This window comes from Monodon monoceros, unplaced genomic scaffold (genome assembly GCF_005190385.1).
Source record: "Monodon monoceros isolate NGI ecotype Baffin Bay Population unplaced genomic scaffold, NGI_Narwhal_1 Super_Scaffold_21, whole genome shotgun sequence".
Classification (NCBI taxonomy): Eukaryota; Metazoa; Chordata; class Mammalia; order Artiodactyla; family Monodontidae; genus Monodon; species Monodon monoceros.
Window position 1 is genome coordinate 77985926 of NW_021703778.1, and position 26468 is coordinate 78012393.

At 40.0% G+C, this 26468-nt stretch overlaps 1 protein-coding gene across 1 annotated transcript; it reads left to right on the top strand.

The window, feature by feature from the left end:
- The first annotated feature begins 825 nt into the window (after positions 1–825).
- Positions 826–26468, top strand: TSPAN3 (tetraspanin 3). Its single transcript, XM_029239288.1, has 7 exons — positions 826–1175; positions 14685–14876; positions 15126–15200; positions 16737–16838; positions 18224–18376; positions 18641–18724; positions 25557–26468. Exons 1-7 carry the CDS (start codon positions 1113–1115, stop codon positions 25647–25649), a joined length of 762 nt encoding a protein of 253 aa, XP_029095121.1. The 5' UTR covers positions 826–1112; the 3' UTR covers positions 25650–26468.

Here is a 26468-nt window from a genome sequence, read left to right on the forward strand (position 1 = left end):
GGGAGATTTCAGGAGAATGAGATGATTAAGGACGAGCAAATGGGCATCTTTAAGGGCCAACTGAGGAGGGAGTGCAGGGTTGTAATGGCAGGTAAGACAGTAAAGAGGCAGTTTCGTGTGTGGCTGAGAATGTGATTTTCTGCCCTAGACCACCTAGTCTCTGTGTGGCTCTGGGTAAGTTTGTTAATCTTTCTAAGCCTCAATTCCTCCACCAGTAAAATGAAGCTGATAACCATAATACCCTCACCTAAGGTTGTGATGGAGGTTAATTGAGCAAATGGCCATAAAATGTCTGGCATGGGGTAAGCTCTCAATAACTGTTCATTACCATGATCGATGCAAGATTGGGGGAAGAGTGTGAAATGCTGCAATGTGAAAAGATGTTTCTGTAATCTTTCTAAGTCTTGTTCCAAAATGCCCTACCCAGGAATAGACTTCATGTGTTACCTTGCTCCCAACACACATCTACGCGAAAATGTCTCCTCATTGCCAACCCCTCACCAGCCTTTTCTCCTTTCCAATGACTCTTCTGAGAGCTAGTCTAGCGCTTGGCACAATAAGTTCTCCATAAATATTTGTTGATGTTTACTGCACTTCTCCCAGACAATGCTTAGGTGTTACTTTGTCAGGACCGACCTCCTTAGGGGAGAACGGGCTAGGTAGAAAGACAGCGTTCTTCGGACTCTGAATCACCTGTAAGCCTGGCATAGTAAACGCAGCTCAATAGGAGGGGACTGGGTTTGGTCCTCTGAAACTTCCCTAAGGAGCCGTCTGCATCCAAGGGCGGTCAGAGGCCAAGAAGGACACTGAGCTTTCGTCTCCTTTAAGAGGCGTGGCTTCGCTGTAGAACCACGGGAGTGATTGGCTGAAGCTGCCTGTCCGGGGGCGGGACTCGGTTGCCGGGGTGTGGCGCGGTGGCCTGGCGGAGACTGCGGCGGCTGCGCGGAGGAGCGAGGTGCTTGCTGGGCTAGGGGTGGGCGACGGCTCCGGGGGCTGCGGTGAACGCTTCGCAGGCCGTGCAGTTCCCACAGGGAAGGCGCCGTCGCCATTGACGCCTCGCTCGGTGAGCGCGTCCTGCTCGCCGAGCAGGGCCTCAGCCGACCGCCGGCACCATGGGCCAGTGCGGCATCACCTCCTCCAAGACCGTGCTGGTGTTTCTCAACCTCATCTTCTGGGTGAGCGTGGCCGGCGGGCGGGAGAGGGCGGGCGGCCGGCGGTGCGGCCCGAAGGAGGCCTCGGCTGAAGCGCCTGTGGGGCCCAGCGGGGACCCAGGCTGGGCCGGGGCTGGCGCTGAGGGAGCCAGGGGGCCCTGTGGCGGAGGCGCGAGGGGAGGGGGCCCGGGCCGGCCCCGGGGGACTCTTCGTTAGGTCCCTCACTGGTCGGGACGAAGGCTCCCGGCGTAGATGGCGGTGAGAGGAAGCCCTCGGGGGCTTCTTGCGGCCTCCGCGCTCGGGCCCGGTGACCCCGCCGACGAGCTCTGTGCCAGGGGCCGGCGCTGAGAGGCCCCCCGGCCTCCCCCCTCCCCGGAGCAGTCTGCTGGACGGAGAGCTCTCATTGCAGATTCTTTGAGGACACCAGGCTCGAAATAGGATATTCCCCAAAGGGTCGGGCTCTGCTTTCTTTGTCGGGGCCCGGAGCCCTGGCAGCTCCAGTGGCAGCCCCGAGGCGTGCGAGCAAACGGTGCAGAAGTGCGGGGACGCTACCGACTCAGGGGTGAGGGATTTTGCCTTAGAGCTTTTTGTGTATGGAGAACTGGTTGACTGGTTACCAGCCCAGAAAATGGAACGGTTTCAATTTGAGAAGCCAAATAATCCTGTAACCAGAAAATTAGTCTGTTTGTTTGGTCCTGGGGATGGGTAGCCTGAGATTATAAACCTTGGTTAAATATGACTCGGATGTCACAAGATCTTGAAAGCGATGAGTTAGTTCACTTTCAATAAAGGGTGGCTTACACATTTTTTGAACACGCCCTCAAAGAAAGGGGTGTTTATAGCCCCTTCATCTTACTTCAGGTCCTTATCTCGCCAAGGACTTTTGTAATAACCTGTGTTATTCCTGTCAGTCTCCCCACCCTCTAGTTCATCTGGACCTTGCACCCGGATAAATCTTATTAAGCATTTCTTCCCTCACATCACTTTATTTCATTTAAAAAATAAACACCCGCCCACACCCCAAAAGCTTTAGCAGTAGATTAAGGTTCAACCTCCTCTTGGTATTGCAATTAAAGTCCTCAGTCACCTTTCCTTCCTCACCATTGACCATGTTCTTAAACACTTGCTGTCCTGGACACACTTCCCTGTCCCCAGTCCCCAGGACACTTCTTGAACATTCCCACTTCCCATACTTTTGTATGCCCCCATTCAGCTCTTTCCCACAAACATACCTAAATTAGGAGGAATCCTTTCCTTCTTACAACACATTCCCCCCTCCCCCAACAAAGGAGGAAACTTTTCATATCCTGACTGCTCTAGCATAAAAGGATAATTACATATAATAAGGCACTTACTACACACATGTATTGCCATAGAGTCTTTCAGGATATTTATGGTGTGATGGAAAGAATCCTGACTGGTAGGGCCGATAGTACTGTTCAGAATCACCCACATGTCATTGATGTTTCCATGATTTCTTCTTTTCCAATTAGAGCAGTGTTTCTTATACTTTAGTTTGACTTACAAGCCTTTTTAAAAGCTAAAAGAGTTTCCAGGGCTCTCCAGATGAGAAACACTATTAGATAAGAAGATTCTTAGGTATAGACTTAGCTTTGTAGCCTTTACAGTTCCTTGTGATTTTTATGGGCATAACAGTTTCATTTTGGAGAAGAGTCTGTGTACTGTCAGGTGAGTTCTAGGCTATTCAAGCTCAGGGACTGGAATTGCTAATGAAACAAAATATTCGAAATACAGGAGCCATTTTCTTTAAATAATTAAATTTTCATTTAAAATAGCAGTTAATTCAAAGGTTCATTAATCTTTGGAAACTATGTAAGTATAGGTACTATTGGCACTTAGTGAAGAAGGTTATGATGAACTTCAGTTGTGCTTTTCATAGTGGCTTCTTGCCAAGACTGAAGTTAAACTGTGGTAAAAACACTCTTTATCTAGGTTAGTAGGATAATAAAACATTTGTGAGCTGTGATGAGGAAGTTAAGCAGACATGCAGGGAAAAAAACTGTGGCGTACAGCAGGATTAGTGCAACATAACTAAGGAAGAAACAATATTAGATATGTCTTGTGCCAGAGTATTAGTTTAAGGACCAACTGTTGGAATCTGACGCTGTTGGTAATCATAGCTAATATTTGAGTGCTTTTAAAACCCAGGCACTGTGCTAAGCACTTTACATGGAGTATCCTCATAACAACTCCTTCTGGCAGGGAATATCGTGCTTCTTTTACAGATGAGGACATTACAGTTTACTTAAAGGGGCACACGCAAGGTGGGGCAGAGCCAGCCTTCACACCTAGGTTGTCCTGTGCTCTAGAGCCGGTGGTGGTAGAGCAAAGTGGAATTTCAAAAGATTTGGAAAGGGGAAGGAACTCTTTAGGCTGTGTTAGACTCACTTGCTCTAAAACACTGATTTTAACCTTGTTTAGAACCTGCCCCAGCATTTAAACTACACTATTTAACTTGTCAGTTTAAAAAATTAGGTCATTATGAGGAAGTACATAAAACAGATGTTAACCTGTTCTTCCTGGGAATTTCTAATGCATTCTTCAGTTCTAATAAGTATATTCTTATATAGTGGCCCCTTCCTCCTTTTAATGCCTTAATCTATAAGTGGAAGAATAAGCATTCCCTACACAGAGCATCTCTAAAGTTTATCTAGTTTCCCTTGGGCAACTTCAGCAAAGTTGCCCAGGCTCTGTTGCACTGGCTCTGCACTATCGGATGGTAATGACTGATTGTTGATAAGTGTTAAAGTTTAATTGCTTTGTCAACATCTTTAAACTACACCTCTCTATATCATGATATCCTGGTTCCACTGGCAGCTTGTTCAAAGAGCTGTGATGTGCAAATAGATATGTACTTGAAATACTTAGGATCGGTATTAAATGATCTGACAGCCAAAGCTGTTAATGTTGACTTGGTGTAGATTATTTTGAACAGTGCAGTCTAAGGAAGTTACTATGGAAAGGCTCAGACAAAGGGGAAACAGTGGGTTCTAAAATCCTGAAGGTTGTCTTAGTGGAAATTGAGAGTGCCTCACCAAATTCCAAAATATTAGGGCCTATAGCATGAAAGGTAATTTTGGACTAGTGAAGGGTTGTACAACTTGGATCTCTTTGTTTTTTATGGAGTGGCATAGCTTTAAATGTAAGCGTATTAGTTCTAGACCCATGATAGTTTTTGGAAGACAGGAGTGTTTGAGTTACATGACTAAATTTTGAAGGCTATTGGAACAGTCATTAACCTCTTCTCTAAACTGCACTTTTGCACCAAGGTCAGACAAGGGTCTTAATTCAGTGGGTCATTTGATCTGACCCAGGAGGCCTCGTCTAAAACAAGTTTAAATCAGTACTTTATAATTTCAGGGTTTTATTCTGGCAAGTTAATTGAGTACTTAATGAAGACCCATGTTATACAAATTACTTTTACTTTTTCTACCCTGTGAGAAAAACCAATTGGCTAGTATTTATTTTGCTCATATGTGTCTCAGGCATTATAGGGACTACAAGAGAAAGCTTTGTCCATGCTTGCAGAATTTATAGTCTGGCACATCTGCTTAGGGTGTTGTTTTTCATCAGTATGAAAGGCCATAGTAACACTAACACAGCTGTGGAGTGGGAAATACCACAAGGTTAAACACCTTGTAAATGCTTTTGGAAACAACTTTGGAATGTGGCACCTTCACTAGTCATCATTCACTCATATGAAATACTCTTTACATACAAATCATATTTAAAAGCCTTATATAAGCGTTAAAATTTACCTTATCTTAAAAAAGTTTCATATTACCCTTCCCTCTGTGAATACATATAATTAAGGAAAATTGCTTTGTTAAACAAATACAAATGTTTAAATACCTACTTTGTGCTTATATTACTGATAGAATGGTGGAAAAATGAATATCTCTGTTCTTACAGAACTTTTTTTTTTGGTGGAGCAAGGCAATTAAAAATAAGCAAGGAGGGCTTCCCTGGTGGCGCAGTGGTTGAGAGTCCGCCTGCCAATGCAGGGGACACTGGTTCGTGCCCCGGTCCGGGAAGATCCCACATGCCGCGGAGCGGCTAGGCCCGTGAGCCATGGCCGCTGAGCCTGCGCATCCGGAACCTGTGCTCCGCAACGGGAGAGGCCACAACAGTGAGAGGCCCGCGTACCGCAAAAAAATAAAAAATAAAAAAATAAGCAAGGGAAATATCAGATAGTGATGTGTTATGCAGAGACTTAGAACAGGGTGATGTGATAGAGTGATTGGGTGGCTGCTTTAGGTTGGCAAAGAAGTCTTCTCCAAGGAGGTGAAATTTAATCTGGAATATGTGAAGGAACAGATTTTGGGGTGATTTGGAGGAGATGGGGGACATTTAAGACAAGGAACAGCCTACAGGCTCTAAGGCAAGAATATACTTGGTGTGTTCAAATTACCAAAAGAAAGCTTAACTATACTTTCATGCTTTTGTTTAAAAGATAAAAATTTATAATGAAATATTTAAAGGAAGACTTCTTCTTCACAAATCTCCATATACATATTTTGTCTTTTCTAGCACATCTTGCACATTTGAGTTGAGGATATGATACTTTTAAACCGGAACCTTCATCAAACATCCTGGAATTTGTTTCTCCACCTCCTGTATTCCTATCATCATGAATGACTGCTGTGACAAAGAATATGTCATTGGAACACACCTTCAGCTAACATTTCTTTTTTCATAGTTATTTTTCAATTCACTAGAAGAAAAGCAAGTTATGGTGTATATTAGGAGACCGGTTTCTTAACTTTGACAGTTAAGAAAATGAATGCTTCCAGTCTTACTACATTCTCAGTCAGCTGTCCACCATACCAAGAGCCTTGTGGCTCTGAGTAATCATTAACTGGAAGAGCGCATCGCATTGGGAACTTAGTCAGGAAAGCTCTCTTTAGTTGACAGTTTAAGGAAGAGGTTGTTTAGTAGCTCTTTAGGATATTTATCATGCTTTGAAATATTTTAATGAATTTTATTCCATAAGATCCAATTTAGCTTAGGATTTTTGCAGAAATTTTATTCCATAAAATTTATACTTGCATCAAACAAGTATATTCTAAGAATCATTCACTTAGTAAATACTTGTTGAATATCTGTGCTTTACATGTTTCTGAGAAATGCAAAAAGGTACAGTTCCTGCTCTCTGACAGCTTATAGGAAGAGGGGTCAGACAGGCAAAATCATTTAATATTCTATTGAATTTAATTTCTAGCTGCTCCTCCCCCTCCTCCTTCCCCTTATACTCACGGAGAGTCTCAAGTCTTCCTTTAAAAATATCATCTCTTTCCTCCTTCCCCCTCCTTAATAGTTTTGTAGAGTCAGTAGATGAGAACAATTATTTGCATTGATGTATTTGTTCTTGATTTACTAAAAGGGAATCTATAGTAAATGCTGACATACTGTATTTTACATTGTTGCTGCTACCGATTAAACACATAACGCAAGCAAGGACAAACTCTACTATTATAAAGCTTAAGGACCTCAGGCTCCAGTAGTAATAACTGACTCTTTTTACAGTTAGAGTAGGGTGTGAGGACAGAGGGTCTCAAAGAAAAATGCATGTTTAAATTACGTGCTTCTCAGATGACCCCTGGAGCCCTGCAATCTGAAAATATTTAATTTCCATGCTGTTAAAATAATTTGGCTGTGGCAGTTGCGGATCTCCAATTTCATTGCAACCTGAACGTTTGGGGTCTTTCAACTCGTGGATATAAATTGGATTAAATAGAACAACTTTGTTAAGCTAGATGAACAGTGATTATAAAAAGCAAATACAGAAACAGTGAAAATAGGACAAAATTGAGGAACATGACCTTTGGAATATCATCTGAGTAATATTGGTTTAAAGGATTAAAATACTTTTTCTTTAAGAATAATGGCAATAATGATGGTGATATTGATAATGATGGCAGAAGTGGCTTACTGTCAAAATTTTACCCCTCCAAGTAGGGTTGGTTTGTTTGTTTGTTTTTTACTTGTCTCCTTAATAGGTAACATTTATGGGGGGAAAAAAAGGATGTGTACTGAAAGGATCAGAATTGTGTTAGATAGTCAGAAAACATCTAAAGATGAGTCAAAGCCAGGCAGACCCAAGAAAAGTGATAAATAGGGAAGATTTGCAGAAGTAACTAAAATATTTGGGATTGAAGAGATACCTGTTTTATGTTGGTGGTTAAGGACAGATCTAAGAACTTGTTTGTGAAAGAACAACAAAGTCTCAATTTCAGATATAATTTTAAATATTTACCTTTATGATTATGCAAATAATATATTTGCTTTTTAAAGAAGACACTAAAAAGTATTTTAAGCTAATGTTACCATAATTCCACCACTCAGAGACAACCAGTATTAACATTTTGGTGGGTTTTTTTCCTTTTTTTTTTAATGTCTGCATGTAAGTGTGTCTTTCCCCTAACACGCCACAAACATATTAGTAAATTATGCTTTAACATATTTAAGGGCTATAATGCAAATATACCTCTGGATGCTAGGGTTTTTTCTTTTGTTTTCGCTATTATAATTTTGTTATAATATTATAACATTTTGATGAACATACCTTATACAAATCTTTGTTTTCATCTGACTTATTAAGAATAGACTCCTAGAAGTGCAGTTAGTAGGTACAAAAGTATAAATGCTGAGGCTACTAATGTGTTGCCAGATAGCTCTCCAGAAAGATTATTCTATATTATTCTATACTTCTGTGGGCTCTTCTCTCTGTACCCTTACATATCTTTGAATACTGCTTGCCTTTATTATTGACCAGTTTGTTAGGTTGAAAATGATATATTTTAATAGCTTCAGAAATTCTTGGTTAGAGTAGCTTTAATTTCTGAAACAGGATTTGAAATCTTTTTTTTTTTTTTTTTTGCGGTACGCGGGCCTCTCACTGTTGTGGCCTCTCCCGCTGCGGAGCACAGGCTCCGGACGCGCAGGCTCAGCGGCCATGGCTCACGGGCCTAGCCGCTCTGCGGCATGTGGGATCTTCCCGGACCGGGGCACGAACCCATGTCCCCTGCATCGGCAGGCGGACTCTCAACCACTGTGCCACCAGGGAAGCCCGGATTTGAAATCTTTGGGATAGTTTTTTTTCTTGAGTGATAAGAGAGTAAATGAAATATGTAGGTATTGGACTTGGTAAGAGTAATTATATTTAATGATATGAAGTATTTCGTCAGAGTAAGTCAGAATTGAAACAAATAGGTTTGACTAGAGAATATTATGGTAAGTAGAATGCTGAAAGATTTGAGGTGATTTTAAGACAGTTGTAATGGCACAAGGAGGGATGGAGTTTGGAAAAGCTTTCAGAAATGCACTGCATAGAATTACTAATGGGTTCTTTGTAGGAGAGAAGCGAGGTACATGAAAAACTAATATGACCGTACAGGAGACTCTGAATTAAATGTTAAAAGATAGGTACATAAGATGGATTTCTGCTGCTGTTTTTCCCCTCTTTACTTTTTGAAATCTGCATTCTTATGAAGTCTAGAATACATGGTGGTTTTTGCCAGGTCTTTCTACTCTTTCTTCCAACATTCCAGTCGCTTCTGCTTTACCAATTGATTGTTGGAGGCAAAAATCACACTGAAGAAGTAGTTCTTGCAGGCAACAAGAACTTGTGAGACACTGTGCTTTTTAGCTGAATGACTTCAGACGGTCCCCTCATCTTTACACTGTCCTCATTCTTTCCCTTCTACAAATGAATCCATGACTACTGTATACCACTGCAAGAAAATCACTCCTGTTCTTCTTTGCTTTATCTTCACCCATATGCTCTGTGGGATGTGGGATGCACCTTCACATTTCTAAATTTCCATATAGATGCACTTTTCACAACAGGGGTGTTTTACCTCCTGGCTTGTAACAAGGCTGTTTTGTTTTTAATGTTCCCTGATTCCAGTGGCAAGTTTCACTGTGGTTGATGTGCTCCCTTTCATTTCATATTCTTTCTTCCTTAGAAAAGTAAAGAATTTAGGAGTTTTGTGGATTTTAGCATTTCATCATCTTTCACAGAGGATTTCAAAAGTACAAAAACAAAACAATTAGTTTGTAAAACCAAAACACTGGTTTCTAAACCGTAGAAAAATCAATCTTACATAACATTGAAATTTCTAATTTTAAAGGGGCTTCACATTTGTATGTATTGAATATGTAGTGGAAGGGTAAAAGGATAAAGTGAAGTGTCATATTTCTGGAACTCATACTTCTAAAGTTTTCTGACAGATAGCTTTATTTCTGGAGGAACAGCTTGGGGTTGTGCAAAAGCAAAGTTTTAAAATTTTGTGACTTAATTTAGAACATGAGTTTATTAAAAGGTAAAGAAGAATGGTTTTCAAAAAATTCTTTTTTCCATAGTTTCAGCTCTCAGCCTTTCCGTTAAATTTCCCTTCACTTATTTGTAAAAAGGATGAGTATTTTTAGTATACTGTCCTGGCACTAATCCTCCTTATAGGCTCAGATTTTCTCAGCGATGACTAATGCAGTTCAGCTGCTTCCAAGTTCTACATTTCATTCTCTCTTCTGCTGCACCTCCTCTTCCCCCCCTGCAGCTGGTTTGTTGGCAAAGCCCAGATCCTTTGATACATCTCAGTCCCAGCATTACCCTTCAGAAGGATTTAACCCTGCTTACCTTTTAGGCTTTCTAATAGCCACAACTCCTATATCAAAAATCTGCATGACTACAAAGTCCCTAGTTAGGAATTACTTATAACCTTCTTCCGTTTACCGTATAAACTCTACCTATGTTTTTCATACTGATGGTTGGATGTCATTAAAGCAGTTGTTTATTGCTGTTTTTAGGTCTTCAGCTGTTGTAGGGACACCTTCTCTATATTTTCAGAGTAACTGATGTCATTTCATAGATTGTTTACTATACAGCTTACATTAAGCACTATATACACATGTTGTTAAAAGAAGAAATTTTTGAAGTTACCTTCAATTTAGGAGACAGTCTCTGTCAGTAATTTGATTTATATAGTTTCATATCAGCAATCAGTGCAGTTTCTGCTTTGGTGTGTGCAACTGCTAAGTTGCTTCCCACTGTATGTTGTCAAAACAGAAGTGTTATGTTTTCAACTCTGCTGTGTGATTTGGATGTTGACTAGTTTGCAGCCTGGGAAAAGAAACTGCTTTCAAGTCTATTAGAAAAGAACAGGTGGCTTTACAAATGGCATTTCCTCCTAGCCTTCCATTGCATTCGTTATCTGTATGGGTGGAGGATGGCTGCACTGGAAGCATTTCACTTGGCCCACTCCCAGGCAGCACCAAGTGTGAGCCTTATAGGGATCTCTTTAGGTTGAAAACTCATCATTTCATGTTTAAAATGCAGATGGTTCTTCACTTTCCCATGCTTCAGATTAATTGTTGAGCACATATATCTTCCAGTTCTATCCTGTTTTTATTCTTTTTTTTTTTTTTTTTTTTTGTGGTATGCGGGCCTCTCACTTTCGTGGCCTCTCCCGTTGCGGAGCACAGGCTCCAGATGCGCAGGCTCAGCGGCCATGGCTCACGGGCCCAGCCGCTCCACGGCATGTGGGATCTTCCCAGACCGGGGCACGAACGCGTGTCCCTTACATCGGCAGGCGGACTCTCAACCACTGTGCCACCAGGGAAGCCCGATTCAAATTTATGTGGTCTTAAATTTCATTTACTAGCAGCTCAAAGATGGAATTCATTTTAATTTAAGCCATTTAAGAAATGAAGATTGCCTATTAGAGTAAGAAAAGCTAAGAGTCCAAAGGATAGAGAGATGACTAGTGAAGACAAACTGGACAGTATTTGATTGCTTCATATTTAGTATTCTTCTAATTCTGTTTGGGGACTAAAAGTATTTACTGTAACAAAATGTGTGTGTGTATACACGTGTGCGTTTGTATATCACGCATATGTAGTCAAGAAAAAGTAATGTTTGGTAAGAGTGTTAAGTATTCCATGTACTTCGGTAGTTAATGCACCCAGACTATTAAGCTGTTTCTCCTCTCTCCCCTCTCCTATGCCTTCCATCATCCCATAATAATATGTCACCAAAGTAAGTATGTCAGTGAACTGAGGGCCTTTGAACAGGTACAGTTGCTGTAGGTGAAGCATTTATAAACTAATGTATTCCAGATGTCATGGCCATCAGGAATTAATAGTAAGCTGGATTAAGTTGCCAAATCTTGTTTGAATGGTGGACTAAAAACTATAAGCATTAGACTGAAGAGAAACAAAGCAAATTCAAACCAAAGCTTTATGATTGAGATAGGAGGGCAATTTCAAGGGACTGGATGAAATGGAGTGTACTCAATGAATTTTGACGAATACCTTCTATGTGCCAGGCACCATTCTAGGTGCTGGATGGTGGTACAGGGCTGAAAGACTGACAGGCAAAGTTTGTGCCCTAATGGCATGCTGAGACATATATAGTTATAATTGCAACAGTTGTAATAAATGCTCTGTTAGAGCTGTGTAGGGGGTGGTATGTGACCAAGTGCACCTAATCCAACCTGAAATGGTCGAGAATGGCTTCCAAAAGGAAGAGGTGATATTTAAACTGCATTTTAATGGGTGACAAGGAGTTCCCAGGCAGATGAAGAGAGGGCATTCCAAAGAGAACAGCAGAAGCAAAGAAGTAAGAGGATATGTGGTACATTTGGAAATAACAGCTTTCTGTTGTTCAGGGTACATGAGAGGTAATGGAGTCTGAGCCTGAAAAGCAGGGAGGAACAGCTTAGTTTATCAGGGGCCTTATTTGCCTCATCTTGATTTTAAACATGCTAATGCCTTGATCTGTTTTATATTTTTACAGAAATAACTGATCATATGAAGAACATATTATTAAGGGACAGGGAGGGTCAGCAAGTAAGGTTTAGGGTGAACAATGGTAAGGCCCACATTAAGACAGAAGCACTGCAGAGGGTTGAAGAGAAGTTACGGTATTCAGGTAGTGTTTGGAAAGTAAATCTGAAGGAGTTTGGTGATTGATGGGATGTAGAGGTAGGACAAAGAAAGAAAATAGAGTAACTCTCAGGCATTTGACTAGAAAAAAATAACTGTCTGGTGCCATTTGCTCTGAAATACAGAATATGAGGGAAGGTTTAATGGAGTGGGCAGGAAGGCAGAGAGGGTTTGAGGTAAGTTGAGGGCAAGGTGTCTGTGGGGCTTCCAGATGGGGATGTGTAGTCCTGAGATGATGGCTTAGGTAGAGAGCTGCAGTGGCTGGTGAAGCCATGGCTAATATAGCCCAAGGAGAGCCTACAAAATGAGAACTATTTAAATAGGGCCGAAGGTAGAACCCTGGAGATCACTAACATTTGTCTGGTAAAGAAGAGTCCATGAAGAGAATGAGAGAGCAAGCAGTGAGAGAAATAGGAAGAAAGCCAGCAGTGGGGCCTCTTGAAAGCCAGAGGAGAGTTTTAAAAGAATATGGTTTTTTGGACTTCCCTGGTGGCGCAGTGGTTAAGAATCCACCTGCCAATGCAGGGGACATGGGTTCGAGCCGTGGTCTGGGAAGATTCCACGTGCCGTGGAGCAGCTAAGCCCGTGCGCCACAACTACTGAGCCTGCGCTCTAGAGCCTGCAAGCCACAACCACTGAGCCCGCGAGCCGCAACTACTGAAGCCCACGCACCTAGAGCCCGTGCTCCGCGACAAGAGAAGCCACCGCAATGAGAAGCCTGTGCACCGCAACGAAGAGTAGCCCCCGCTTGCTGCAACTAGAGAAAGCCCGCATGCAGCAACAAAGACCCAATGCAGCCAAAAATAAATAAAATAAAATAAATAAAAATTTTAAAAAAGCTTTAAATAAAAAGATTATGGTTTTTTAAATTGCCTCCATTACTCTAGTCTTGTCTTCTCTTTTTAAAAGTTCATTATTATTTTTTTTAAAAATCAACTTACTTTCTCAACTTTCCATAAATGGGGTCTTTTTCTTCCAGATCTGAATGATTCTGTTGGCCTGGTATATGAAAATATACTGATGACGCCCCAGCTTACAGGGTCCCACAGACTTAAGAAATAAACTGAGGGCTTCCCCGGTGGCACAGTGGTTGAGAGTCCGCCTGCCGATGCGGGGGTCACGGGTTCGAGCCCTGGTCCGGGGGGATCCCACATGCCGCGGAGCAGCTAAGCCTGAGCGCCACAGCTGCTGAGCCTGCGCTCTGGAGCCCGCACCCTGGAGCCCGCACCACAACTACTGAGCCCGCGTCCCTGGGACTGGTGCTCCGCAACAAGAGAAGCCACCGCGATGAGACTGTGCGCCGCAACGAAGAGTGGCCCCCTGCTCGCTGCAGCTAGAGGAAAGCCCGTGCACAGCAACGAAGACCCAGCGCAGCCAAAAATAAATGAATAAACTTATTAAAAAAAAAAAAAAGAAACTGAGTTTCCAGGTTGAGAGGAGTTAACAATATTTCCAGTATCATTGTGGAGGCTCTTTTCTAGTTTGAAGATTAATGATTTATGTGTTAAAATTTTGAAGAATGGTGAAATAATTCTTTTCACGTGAATGTCTCAAAGTGCTCTGTAAATGATAATTCATTAAACCAAATGTTTTAACACTTAAACTCACACTGTATTTGCTCATTCACATAAAAGCAAGCAGCATTGGGCTGTCAGTATTGTGCTGGTACACAATGATAGCAAAATTGACAATGATAAGAGGAAAATGTATGTAAAACTCTGTAACTGGAGCATTGTGTCTGGAGCAGCAGCTGTTCCATGACTTTCTGCATTGTTTGCCTTTAGGTGCTCTAAAACCTTGTTACTCAAAGTGTAGTTCAAGAATCGGCAGCATCAGCATCACCTGGGAGCTTGTTGGAAATGCAGAATCTCAGGCCCCACCCCCAGACCTACTGAATCAGTCTGCAGTTTAATAAGATCTTCAGGTGATTCCTATTCATGTAGTTTGAGAAACACGATTCTAAAGAATAAATAGACCTAAAGGGTTTGTACAGTTCTTTAGTAACGTAGCCCTCTAGCTATGAAAATGGTAAATTTCATAGTCTCAACTAGGACAGCAAATGTTTTAGATATGGGTATCATGGTTATTAGTTGCTATTGTATTTTCTTTCCCCAAGTCATTAGATGGAGATTATAAATGCAGATTCTGGAGTCAGATCGCCTGGGTTCAAATCCTGCCTTTGCCACTTGTACCCGATTTCCCCATTTGCTGGGGGCAGTCCCCACCTCCACACTGACCCTTATTGGACATGTAATTGAGCTACAGAAGCGCTTTGGGACGTGTGTGTGTTTTCATTCTTGTCATCAGTCTTACTTACTGTATTCATGGTTTCTTGGTCCTAGATGAACCAGCAGTTATTGAAAAGTAGATGGAGCTTGGAAAACTTTACAACTTTAGTAACGAAATGCTCTTACTAATGAATAATTTTCAGCTTCACAGAAAAAACGTCTACAAAGATTTAAAAGTGGTGGAAAATCTCATTGAGTTATAACATGCTAAGAAATAGTGGGGATTTTTACCAGCAGGGGTTGGAGAATTTTACCAGCGCTCTGACCTTGTTTTCTACAGGGAGCAGCTGGCATTTTATGCTATGTGGGAGCCTATGTCTTCATCACTTATGACGACTATGACCACTTCTTTGAAGATGTGTACACTCTCATCCCTGCTGTGGTGATCATAGCTGTAGGAGCCCTGCTCTTCATTATTGGGCTAATTGGCTGCTGTGCCACAATCCGGGAAAGCCGCTGTGGACTTGCCACGGTAAGTTAGCTCTTCACTGATCGCATGTGTCGTCATAGTATGTGGGAATATTCATTTGTGTTACTTGCTTGAATTGAGCATGAAACTCCATTTTCTATTTGACTCTCTTTATAATTGGAACAGAATTAGCACTTGTCTTAAACTTCCAGCAGTTATCTCAGATAATTGCTTTTTATCAAGAGAGTATTTAGAGTTATTTTTTCATTTGTATTTAATTTTTGACAATGTTTCCTTACATTTTCCTTACAGTTTGTCATCATCCTACTCTTGGTTTTTGTCACAGAAGTTGTTGTAGTGGTTTTGGGATATGTTTACAGAGCAAAGGTATGTTGTCTACTGGAATGTATATGTTTTAAAAGGTGGCTTAAGTGTTTCAAGTGAAATAGAACAAACTCATTTTGAGAGTAAACATTTTCTTTTGCCTGACTTCACTTTAGCCACTGCTTTGAAAATGTAAGGATAATTAGAAATTATATGTCAGGACTTCTAGTTTCATTTAATATAGCAAAGTGTTAATTCTACTACTGTCCTAGTTTGTAGGTAGTTTTCTTTAAATGACCATAGGATGATCTGCAAATGAATAGTTGGTCAGCTGAGAACTTGATTCAAATTTCCTCAGCTTATAGATTCCCTATATAGATTCCCAGATTTCTGTTTAGAAGAACTAAACTGAGGATTTCATTTTCCATTGCCTCTTTTTTAAAAAAATGCATTGGTTCTGGACATAGAAAAAGGTGATTGGGAGTTGTAATCCTGCAATTTGTTCCTGAGGAAAAGGGGGTCCTACCAACTCAAACACTAAGGCAACTGTTGCCAGCCACTCCCTTCTTGCCCCTCTTTCCTCTTTTCTGGTCATTCTTCTTTTCTTTCCCCTTTCCTTTCTATTTTTCCTGCTTTTGCTTTCCATCTACAGTACCATTTAAGGCTAAACGGGCTGCTTTAAATTAATTTGGGGATAACTGTAGAGCTGTTATAAAGGCGTAGTAGGGTTATTCTCATAGTAGGGTTATTCTCTTATGATTTTGAGTCAAAGGCATGATATGCCAATTTAATATTCAACCATTGCTACATAAGGTACCAGAGAGCTATGCCAAAAAAAGAATGCAGTGGATTATGCCCCTACCTATGATCTGGTTATCAATTTTATAGTCTTACCACATCACTGATAAAATTACCAAATAGGTCTAATCATCTTAGAAGGGTAAGGAGAATCTGGTACAAGCAAACTTTATTAAATGACACTTTAGTTGCCACTTGGCAATACATCATGGAGAGTTTATTTCCTGTCTTCTCATTCACATACATTGAACTGCAGCTCTTCATAAGGTGCCACTTTTAAGGACTGATTTTTTTTTTTTAACCTGCTGATTACTTTTACATATTTGCCCAAGTCTAATTAAACGTTAAATAAGTAAAATGGAAATAATGTTGGTATTTGTCCCAGAAGTATCTTGTGGGGGCTTTTTAAGTTGTTTAATTTTTACCTCCTTTAGGAAAGGAAAATGAGTAGGTCTTCTGAGAACCCACTGAAAACTTATTTGAAAAAGAAGGTGGTCTGTTTATAAGTTAGGACACCTATCTCAAGGCTCAACTGCTTTCTCCCTCTTGAATAAATTGGTAGCCTGCCATCTTGCACACAGTCTTCTCTGTGATTGCTTTTCATCTGTGTGATATAATATGTCTGAAGTCTTACCTGAATCTACATGGAGGCAGGAAGGGAGAAAACTTTTTTCTTACAAGAAATTCATGGAAATATCTTGCCACTTTGCACACATGCCATTAGGGCATTTTAGCTGGAGCCTTGACTAATGTTACTTTTATCAGTATTTTTGAGGGACTGAATTCTTTGTTTTAATTCAGGTGGAAAATGAGGTTGATCGCAGCATTCAGAAAGTATATAAGACCTACAATGGAACCAACCCTGATGCTGCTAGCCGGGCTATTGATTATGTACAGAGACAGGTGAGTTCTTCTGAGGCTAATTTGTTTTTGAGGACCAATCACCGTTGAGCAAACATTAAACTTAACTCTGTTACTGTGTAAATTAGCAGTATACATTTACAGCTATGGTTAGCTTCGTGATGAGTCCAATAACCTTTTTTTTTCAAATGCAGCTACACATGAGTTGTTAAACTAAACGATCAATGCTATTTTTTTTAAATATAAATTTGTTTATTTTTTGGCTGCCTTGGGTCTTTGTTGCTGTGCATGGGCTTTCTCTAGTTGCAGCGAGCAGGGGCTACTCTTCCTTGAGGAGCACGGCTTCTCACTGAGGTGGCTTCTCTTATTGCGGAGCACGGGCTCTAGGCACTCGGGCTTCAGTAGTCGTGGCACGTGGGCTCAGTAGTTGTGGCTCACAGGCTCAGTAGTTGTGGCTCGCAAGCTTTAGAGCGCAGGCTCAGTAGTTGTGGCGCACAGGCTTAGTTGCTCCATGGCATGTGGGATCTTCCTGGACCAGGGCTCGAACCCATGTCCCCTGCATTGGCAAGCGGATTCTTAACCTCTGTGCCACCAGCGAAGTCCAAGTCCGATAATCTTACCTTCACCCTTGGAAAGTTTTTTTTCCCACCATTACCTAGTCACAGCCAGATAAGAAGCATCTGATTTTCCCTTAAAAAAAATTAGCTAAAGAGGTGATAATGGAAGAGAGGTACGTGTCACGGGAAAGTTCAGCATCCAGATGGACTTTAGAGGAGGTGAGAAGTCTTTATATACCTTGAGAAAGCAAGACCAGAAAGGATAACAGACAAAACCATTAAAAAAAAATTATTGTAGACAATTTGAAACATACCTGAAGGTAGAGAGAATCGTATAGTAGATCTTTGTATCCATAAACCCACCTCAAAATTGTCAGCTTTTTGTCAATCTTGTTTCATCTATTACTCCCACATATCGTTTGCCAGATTAACTTAAAGTAAGTCCCAGACATTTCAGACAAAATATTTTAAATGCTTTGTCATTGGAAATAATATTTAACTCAGGATTAGATGTTTAACAGGCAAAGTGTAAAGATTTTTCTTAGCTATAAACTACCCCTTGTGGGCAATATGATTTCTCAAATGGAGGTTCTAGAGCCACTATTTAATTACATGTGGCTGTTTAAATTAAAATTAAAAATTCAGTTCCTTAGTCACACTAGCCACATTTTAATTGCTCAATAGCCCCATGTGGCTGGGTGCTACCATACTGAGCATACAGACACAGAACATTTCTATCATTGCAGAAAGTTCTGTTGGACATCACTGGTCTAAAAGTAGCTTAAAGCTCTTCAGTGCATGGAACTCTAAAGTTCAGCACAGGGGTATGTGTTCTGTGACAAGTAATATCTCTGTTCTCTTCTCTGTTAGCTGCATTGTTGTGGAATTCACAACTATTCAGACTGGGAAAATACAGACTGGTTCAAAGAAACCAAAAACCAGAGTGTCCCTCTTAGCTGTTGCAGAGAGACCGCCAGCAGCTGTAATGGCAGTCTGGCCCACCCCTCTGACCTCTATGCCGAGGTAAGTTCAGTTTCTTGGCCAACACTTGAATCTAGCCTGGTAGCTTTTTTTCTTGGTGAATTATCTCTACCTGGAACTTCTTTTCTACCTTCTTTTACTTGTCTTTAATGCCATTTAATTTTAATATAAATTATTTTCAAATGCATTATCTTTTTTCCCTCTTTTAGTTTCTGTCATTTCCATTTCTGCCAGTGAGTAGTAATATGTGACCTTGCAGCTTTCGCTTTTTAAAAATACTAATGAGGATGACTTTGGGTGTTTTAGGGGTGTGAGGCTCTAGTTGTGAAGAAGCTACAAGAAATCATGATGCACGTTATCTGGGCAGCACTGGCATTTGCAGCTATTCAGGTAAGCACAGCTAGCCAAGGAGTTTTCAGAGTGCACCGATTCTCTGGTGGCAGCCCTGAATGGTTTTAATCACTAAGTACAGTTAAGCTTTGTGTATATAGATAACTTGGAAGCGATTGAGGTACCAGACGCCAGTTTCCAGCATCTTCCATTTCCTGTCTCTAGACATAGACCCAGAATGGTCCCAGAAACCAGAGATCTGGATGGGGGAACCATGTGCGAGGGGACTCCTTATCTTATTTTCTTGACTTGATTAGTGAGTGACCTGTTCAAAATACAAACTGTTGTCATAATGTATTCTTGGGAGGTACTTCAGTAGAACTTCACAGAATTAAAAAAAAATCAAACTGCTGTATTTCAGCTTGGAAGTGGAAAGTTCTATTTTAATCTTTTTAAAATTTCTCCTTCCATTTCTTGCTTTTCTGTCGTCAAGGGTTTTATATGTTCATATACATAAATCAAGACTAGTGGCACTACACTAGTCTCTTACAGTAACGGGAGCAATTTTATCACTTTACAGGAAAGACCTTTAATTAAAAACTGAGATTCTAACCTCCCTTGTATTTGTGGACTTAGTTTTTTTAGAAGGACTGTCATCAAGAAGTCTGTTATACCACTTGGCATATTTGGAAATGTACCATGTCTTTCTGGTAGCTGAGGGGACTTGTCCCAGCTCCTACCAGTGAAAACAGTCTTTTTCCCCCTTAATAAGAGCTTGTACAAAGTAGCTGGTAATTGTTTTAATTACCTGTCACTTTATCAAAAAAAAACCCATACACATCCTTTATCCCTCATACCCACATAAAAAACAAGTAAGAAAGATGGCTATTTTTCTGCCCAGTATAATCTACATTCCTAGTTTCTTGGGTATATACATTATATCTTAGAGATTCTGTTAGAGGATATTACAACTATTTGAAAATCCTTTGCATCAGATCTAGTTCTCAGAGTGTTCTTTAGTGTTCTTTTAGTATGTTCTTGAAACATGCTTCAGGTCTAGAGAACCTACTTGAAGAAAGTTTTGATATCATTTAATTGTTAGAAAAACCAACATAATTGCTAGTTTATATGTAAGTTGCTTGGCTTGTCTGCTCTCTGTATATTTGAACAGAAACTAGTGTATTGAACAGGAAGTGCCTTATAAAATGGCAAAAGGGTGAATGTTTACTTTGCTGATAACTCAGAGAGCTCTGAAATGATTCATTGAAAAGCCGAGCTCTACTTGCTATGGTCTCTGCCCTTCTAAGCGTTTACTTTTTGGCTCAGCATAGCAGTAATCTGTTGATCAGCAGGGGTGTACTTCATATTTTCTTTGTGTAAGCACATTCATTTAGCTAAAAATAATGAAACGTGAGAGAGGTCTCTTTTCCCAAGTGAAATCCTGATATGTGCATTTTTAATGATTTTATGTGTGGTAATAAAGCTGCATGTATTAGCATGCAGCAAAAAAACTTTAGAACTGTATGGTGCTTTTGATCATGAAATGTGCAACATGTATATAGAAGACTGATGAAATCAACACTTTAGATATGTCCCTCATCTAGTTAAGCTTATTAACCAGTCAGATATTTCTTCATTAAATATTTTTTAATGGGGGCTAATAAATATTCTAACTAGTCTTTTAAGTATGCCTTCTCATATGCATTTTATACTTAAATCACCCTGACTTAAATAATGGCTGATGAAGCTTTGATGTTTTCAGTTCAGCAAAACTAAGTCAGGGATTCAGAGCTTTTACAGCCTCAAAACCTAGTGGTTTTGAAAATTTAAAAACTGGTTTTAAAGGGAAAAACATCCATTTGAAATAAAAGAATTTTCTACTTTTTTTTTTAAGAGTACCTATAAATGTTTAAACTTTTGATATTCAAAATCTGATGTAGATTGGTGCCATGTGTGTGGAAAACCTGAATGAAGACAGAAACAACTCAAAGAGCAGGGAGACTTTATGCTTGTATACTTATCCTGATAGAGAAAGAGCTAGAAGGATGCTTGGAGATTCTGCAGTCCATGGTTTTAAAGGCCATGAAAATGAGGGAGAGCAAGGATAGCATGACTTACGACCATCACTAAAGCTTGAACCCCGTCTCCATGTGTACTCTGCCTCCAATTACAAATTGAAGAATTAAGATTCTCAGAAGATTAAATTCCTAAATTCTGTTAATGAAATCTGACAGCAAATTGACACTTAAACTGGTTAGAATACACAATGTAATAGCATTGAAAAATGATTAGCACTTTTCTTCAGGTTCTAAAGTGGGGAAGCTCTAAGAGCTGTCACAGAAAATTCAGTTTTAAATAATGGGAAAAATTGATTGATTTTTGGTAGTGTTGTGAGTATCAAAAATATTTAAGCGTTGTCTCCTTTGATTTTGAGTGTGATTTGTGGTACTATTAAACTACATTTCATTGATGTTCTAAGGCATAAAGGTGAATTTAAGAAGAAATTTTCCCATAAACTTAATTTACCAGTAAAAGCCTCTCGTTTGAGTGTTGGTCATCCGTGGGCCAGTCTAGCCCACCACCTCGTTTTGTGTGAGCCCCACACATTTTATGTATTGTCCATGACTGCTTTTGTGTTATGGTGACAGAGTTGAATAGTTGCAGCAGAGACCAATTTTGTCTCTTGGTTCACAAAGCCTAAGATATTTACTGTATTGCCCTTTATGAAACATCTGCCCACCCTTGTTCTAGTCTTGTTAAGTGGTCTAGGTTTGGGTAGGACCAAAATTACCAAGAAAGAAAAACCTGAAAACTATAAGAGAATGAGATTTTAAAAATTTTGCTACACCCATTATACTGTTAGTTTCTTAATGAGCAAGGTATTTCACTTCTTTGAGAGTAGCCAGCCTCTTAAATGAACAAATGATCAGCTATAAATTTTATATTTCAACAGTCTGGTGATAATAATAAAATCTAGGTTTTGATTTGGCAAGCTCTTAAGTTTCAGCTGTGTGTAAGGCTCACTGCAAAGGCAGTATGGGGAAAATGGGAATTGTCAGTCTTTGGAGTCTCACAATGTTGGCATGTCCTTAAGATGGAATGATGGAAAGCAAAATTTCACAGAGAACTGGTTCCCAAGGCCTTTTTTCTGGTCTGTATGCCAAGTGTGAAGGAGGTTGAGACTGTCATTTCCTTCCTGCCTCTTCTGACTTCTATTTTAATTCATTAAAATGAGTTAAAATACATAAATGAATAGCACTTCAGATTGGGCCCCCAGATAGTTAAAATTGAGTGGCTTGATTCTGACAGTCATTTTAAAAAAGTATTTCAAGTAATTCTTCCTTAAAAACTTAAAACCAAAGCTTGGGAAGCTAATTCTTGAGTGGCTAAGATTTTTTTTTTTAATTTTGGGGAAATTAATCTTAATTGTTAACTTCTTGAAAATTTCTTAATTGAAAAACCCATTTGATAAAATTTTCTTCAAAGATACAAATTTAGTAAGAGGTAAGCCTCCCTCTCAAGTCTTGACCCCAGCTCTCGAGTCCCCCCTTGCAGAGGCAACCACTGTTCCCAGTTTCCTGTATATCCTTCCAGAAGTAGTTTGTGGTTAGACAAGCACATAAATATTTTTTATGCAAATAGAAGCTTGTAGGATGCCATTTTCTACCTTTCTTTCTTAAGATAATTGTATGCAACCTCCAGTTTTGAGAAACAATGCAGACAGAATCCTGTATGCCTTGCTCAGTTTCCTTTAGTGGTTAACATTTTGCAAAACTATTACATATCACAACCAGGATATTGGCCTTGATACAATCCACTGATTTTTTTTAGATTTCTCATTTCTATGTGTGTATTCAATTCTGTACAACTTTATGACCTGTTTGGTTCTTGTATCCATCACCATAGTCAAAATACTGAACAGTTGCAACACTACAAGTGTCTGCCTGATAACTCTTATAATTGCACCCACCTCTGTCCTATGCCCCTTCCCCCATACCCTGGTAACCACTAATCTGTCCTCCATATCTAAAATTTTATTTTATCATTTCAAAAGTATCATAAAAGGTACAAAAGGTTACATATAATATATGATATGTAACCTTTTGTACCTTCTTAAAAACAAATTAATATGCTACTGTGGCAATATAGTATTCCATTTTTTGGACATACTTCATAATTTAATCTGCATTAATGGGCACTTATGGAAGTGTTGCTATTACAGAAATGCAAGTAGTGAATTTCCTCTGTATATATGGGCAAAGTCTGTAGCAAAAAATTTGTAGTCATGAAATTGAGGGGTCAGAGAATATGGATGACTTTTTGATAGGTATTTCTAAATTTTTCTCAGAAAAGAGTGTTTTCAGTGTGCAGTTCTAATCACCTTATATAAAATACCTACTTCCCCATAATGCCACCTACCTAGTGTATCATAGAGCATCTTAGTCCTTGGCAGTTTTTTAATCACCACTTGCCTATGTATTTACTAATCATTTTTTGCAGCTGCTGGGTGTTATATTTGGACTAAGTGTAGATTAGTGCTCATGATGTGACTACTACAGGGGAAAGTTTCGTTGCAAGAAATCACACTGGAGCTAAAATATTTGTGTGATATTTTAAAATCTGTTTTTGGAAAATTTCCATAATTGATGAGATTTTAGTATAGCAAAGCTTTGGAAATGGACCTGTAATACTTAGTGATGAGGTTTGCACTATAAGAAGTTATTGTGTAGTGCTTAATTTTTTTTTTAAATTGTAGTATTTAATGTTCTTAAACAGACTCATTTCCAAGCATGAGTAGGGTTTTATCAAATTTATTTAATTGTTTTAAAATCAGTGCAAGTTGATTTAATTGAAATTAAAGTCAGGAAAAAAAGGATACTTATTTCAGACCCCATTTTGAGAATGCTGACTGCTTCGGTAGAAGTTAACCAACTGAAAGGAATGTGAGGAAGTGGGGATGGGAAGAGATCTTTTCCCCAAGCTAATCAGTAACTTCAGAGCTTAGCATTTTTATTGCTCAATTTAACATTGCCTGGGAACATAATTGTGTTTGATCTTATAGCTGTTCTAAGAATGTTTTGCTGTACAGTGAATGGAAATGTATTTCTTTAGGAATTAGATACTAAACATGTCTAGAATTGGCTTAAGATATTTAGTAAACTTTCAACAATATCCACTTTTAAAATGTCTTTAAGGTGCTTTGCGCTAGTAAGCACTCAGCAAATATTGATATAATGAAACTGATGAATTCAAGCAGCAAGTATATATCCTGAATGGGTAGAGTAGAGGCTAATAAATAAGGGCAGAAATTGGAGAGTGTGACTTTATCATGGAGAAGTCAGTTTGAGGACATCCTTTTTCTCTGTACATGTGTCTCATTGGTAATCTTCCACTTCAGACTTTGAGAGTCTTGTTTATGGATCAGGTACACTTTGTTGAAATTAGATTGACCCCATATGTACAGAGGGCCCTGCCTTTTAAAAATCAAATAACTGAGACCTTTCACTGTCTATGAAAAGTTAGAGCAACAAATTAATTTATTTAGCTCTTTAGTACCTGTTTATATTTTGTAAGAAGCCAGGTCAAAAATTCTAGAATCGTTTTTTTTTTTTTCTTTTTCTTTTTGCGGTACGCGGGCCTCTCACTGTTGCGGCCTCTCCCGTTGCGGAGCACAGGCTCCGGACGCGCAGGCTCGGCGGCCATGGCTCATGGGCCTAGCCGCTCTGCGGCATGTGGGATCTTCCCGGACCGGGGCACGAACCCGCGTCCCCTGCATCGGCAGGCGGACTCTCAACCACTGCGCCACCAGGGAAGCCCTAGAATCGTTTCTTTTTAATCCAGCTTAATCCTCTCGCTTATCCAAAATAACATGGTACTACTATTCCAGTTTGCTACCACAGAAGGATTAGGCCTTATTAAAATAAAATGATGAAGGAAAAGTGACCTTTAAAAAGTAATATGTATATAATACCACAGAGCCAAACCTAGATTTCAAAAATAGTAAATAATTGTGGAACAAAAACCTTTGAACTATACTTTTTAGTATCAGGATTGGTTTTCCCCCATAGGGCTTTTGGGCTACTCATTTATTGGGCTTTTCACTTTGTGGTTTGTTATAAAGTTTATCTCCCTCAAATCCAGATGCTTAAAAACACCACCATTAGGGCTTCCCTGGTGGCGCAGTGGTTGAGAGTCCGCCTGCCAGTGCAGGAGACACGGGTTCGTGCCCCGGTCCGGGAAGATCCCACATGCCGCGGAGCAGCTGGGCCCATGAGCCATGGCCGCTGAGCCTGTGCGTCCGGAGCCTGTGCCCTGCAACGGGAGAGGCCACAGCAGTGAGAGGCCCGTGTACCGCAAAAAAAAAAAAAACCCACCACCATTAAATTTGCTCACCATACATAGTCTTGATCATTCCGCTCCCTAGACCTTTGCTGTTCAGTATTGTAGCCACTAGCCACATATGTCTAAATTTAAATTAATTTTAATAAAATAAAAATTGCAATGCCTTAGTTGCGCTAGTTACATTTCAAGTGCTCAGTAGCCACACGTGGCTAGTGGCTGCCATATTTGACAGCTCAGTATAGACTGTTTGCATCACTGCAGAAAGTTCTTTCATACAGCACTGCTGTAGATTGAGATGGGAAAGGCACTAGGAGAGACTTGATTCTCTGCTGGCTTCACAAATTGTTCTTAGGTGTGAAGCAGGGAAACTAAAACTTGGTACTTAGATCCTAAAAAGATAGTGTATTCATTTGAAATTGCTTCCGTTACTGTTAGTGCTTTTTTGATGATTTGAGATCTTTGAACTTAGTTCCATTGCCAACAAAGAAATACGCACTTGCTGTAAGAGGGTTTTCAGCCTTTTTTTTTTTCCATTGTTTTCTTCCCACAGCTGCTGGGCATGCTGTGTGCATGCATCGTATTGTGCAGAAGGAGTAGAGATCCTGCTTATGAGCTGCTCATCACCGGTGGAACCTATGCATAGTAGAAAACTCAAACCTGAGCTTTTTCAGTCTTGTTCTGATTTGGAAGGTGAATTGAGCAGGTACACTGCTATTGGCCTCCTGAGTTCATTTAGTTAAAGCACACGTACACAGGTGTCGGACAGAGCAGTTTGGCTCTTCACGTGTCCACCTTCTTACCTACCCACCTGTGAGTTTCTTTTCCCCTGTTCTAGCTGACTCTCCATGTCCGTAAGTGTTTAAGTACGGTGGTAAATGTTCTAATCTCAGAACCATTTGCGAGTTGCGTAGTGTGGTAGAATTAAAGGCGGACATGAGCCTGCTTCTGTTACCTCCAAGCAGTAATGGGACTGCTGCTGAAGTATCACCGGGTCCTTTCAGTCTTCACAATGGAGAACTCTTGGCCAAAGGTTTTTGCGGGGAGGGGGAGACAGTCAGCTGTCTGGTTAAAGTTAATACCAGATGGTGCCCCTCATCAGTGTCCTTTTAAAAAATATATACTATAGTTCAGTAAGATAGCAACTGTACAAAATGGCTAAAATAGATTTTAGAATCATACAGCGTGTATCTTGGTTCATCTTCAAAATCAGATTGATCTTTGAAACTAGCGGTTTTTAATCAAAGCTGGCTTTATAGGAGGAGTGTAATGTATGCACTACTGTTTTAAAACAATTAGTGTGAGTGTGTGCGTGTGTTTTTTTGTATGATTGAGCCCATTCATTGTAAGTCTAAACTCGTTAGAAATAATGTACCCATGTAGACTAGCAAAATAGTATGTAGATGTGATCTCAGTTGTAAATAGAAAAATCTAATTCAATAAACTCTGTATCACCCCCTCAACA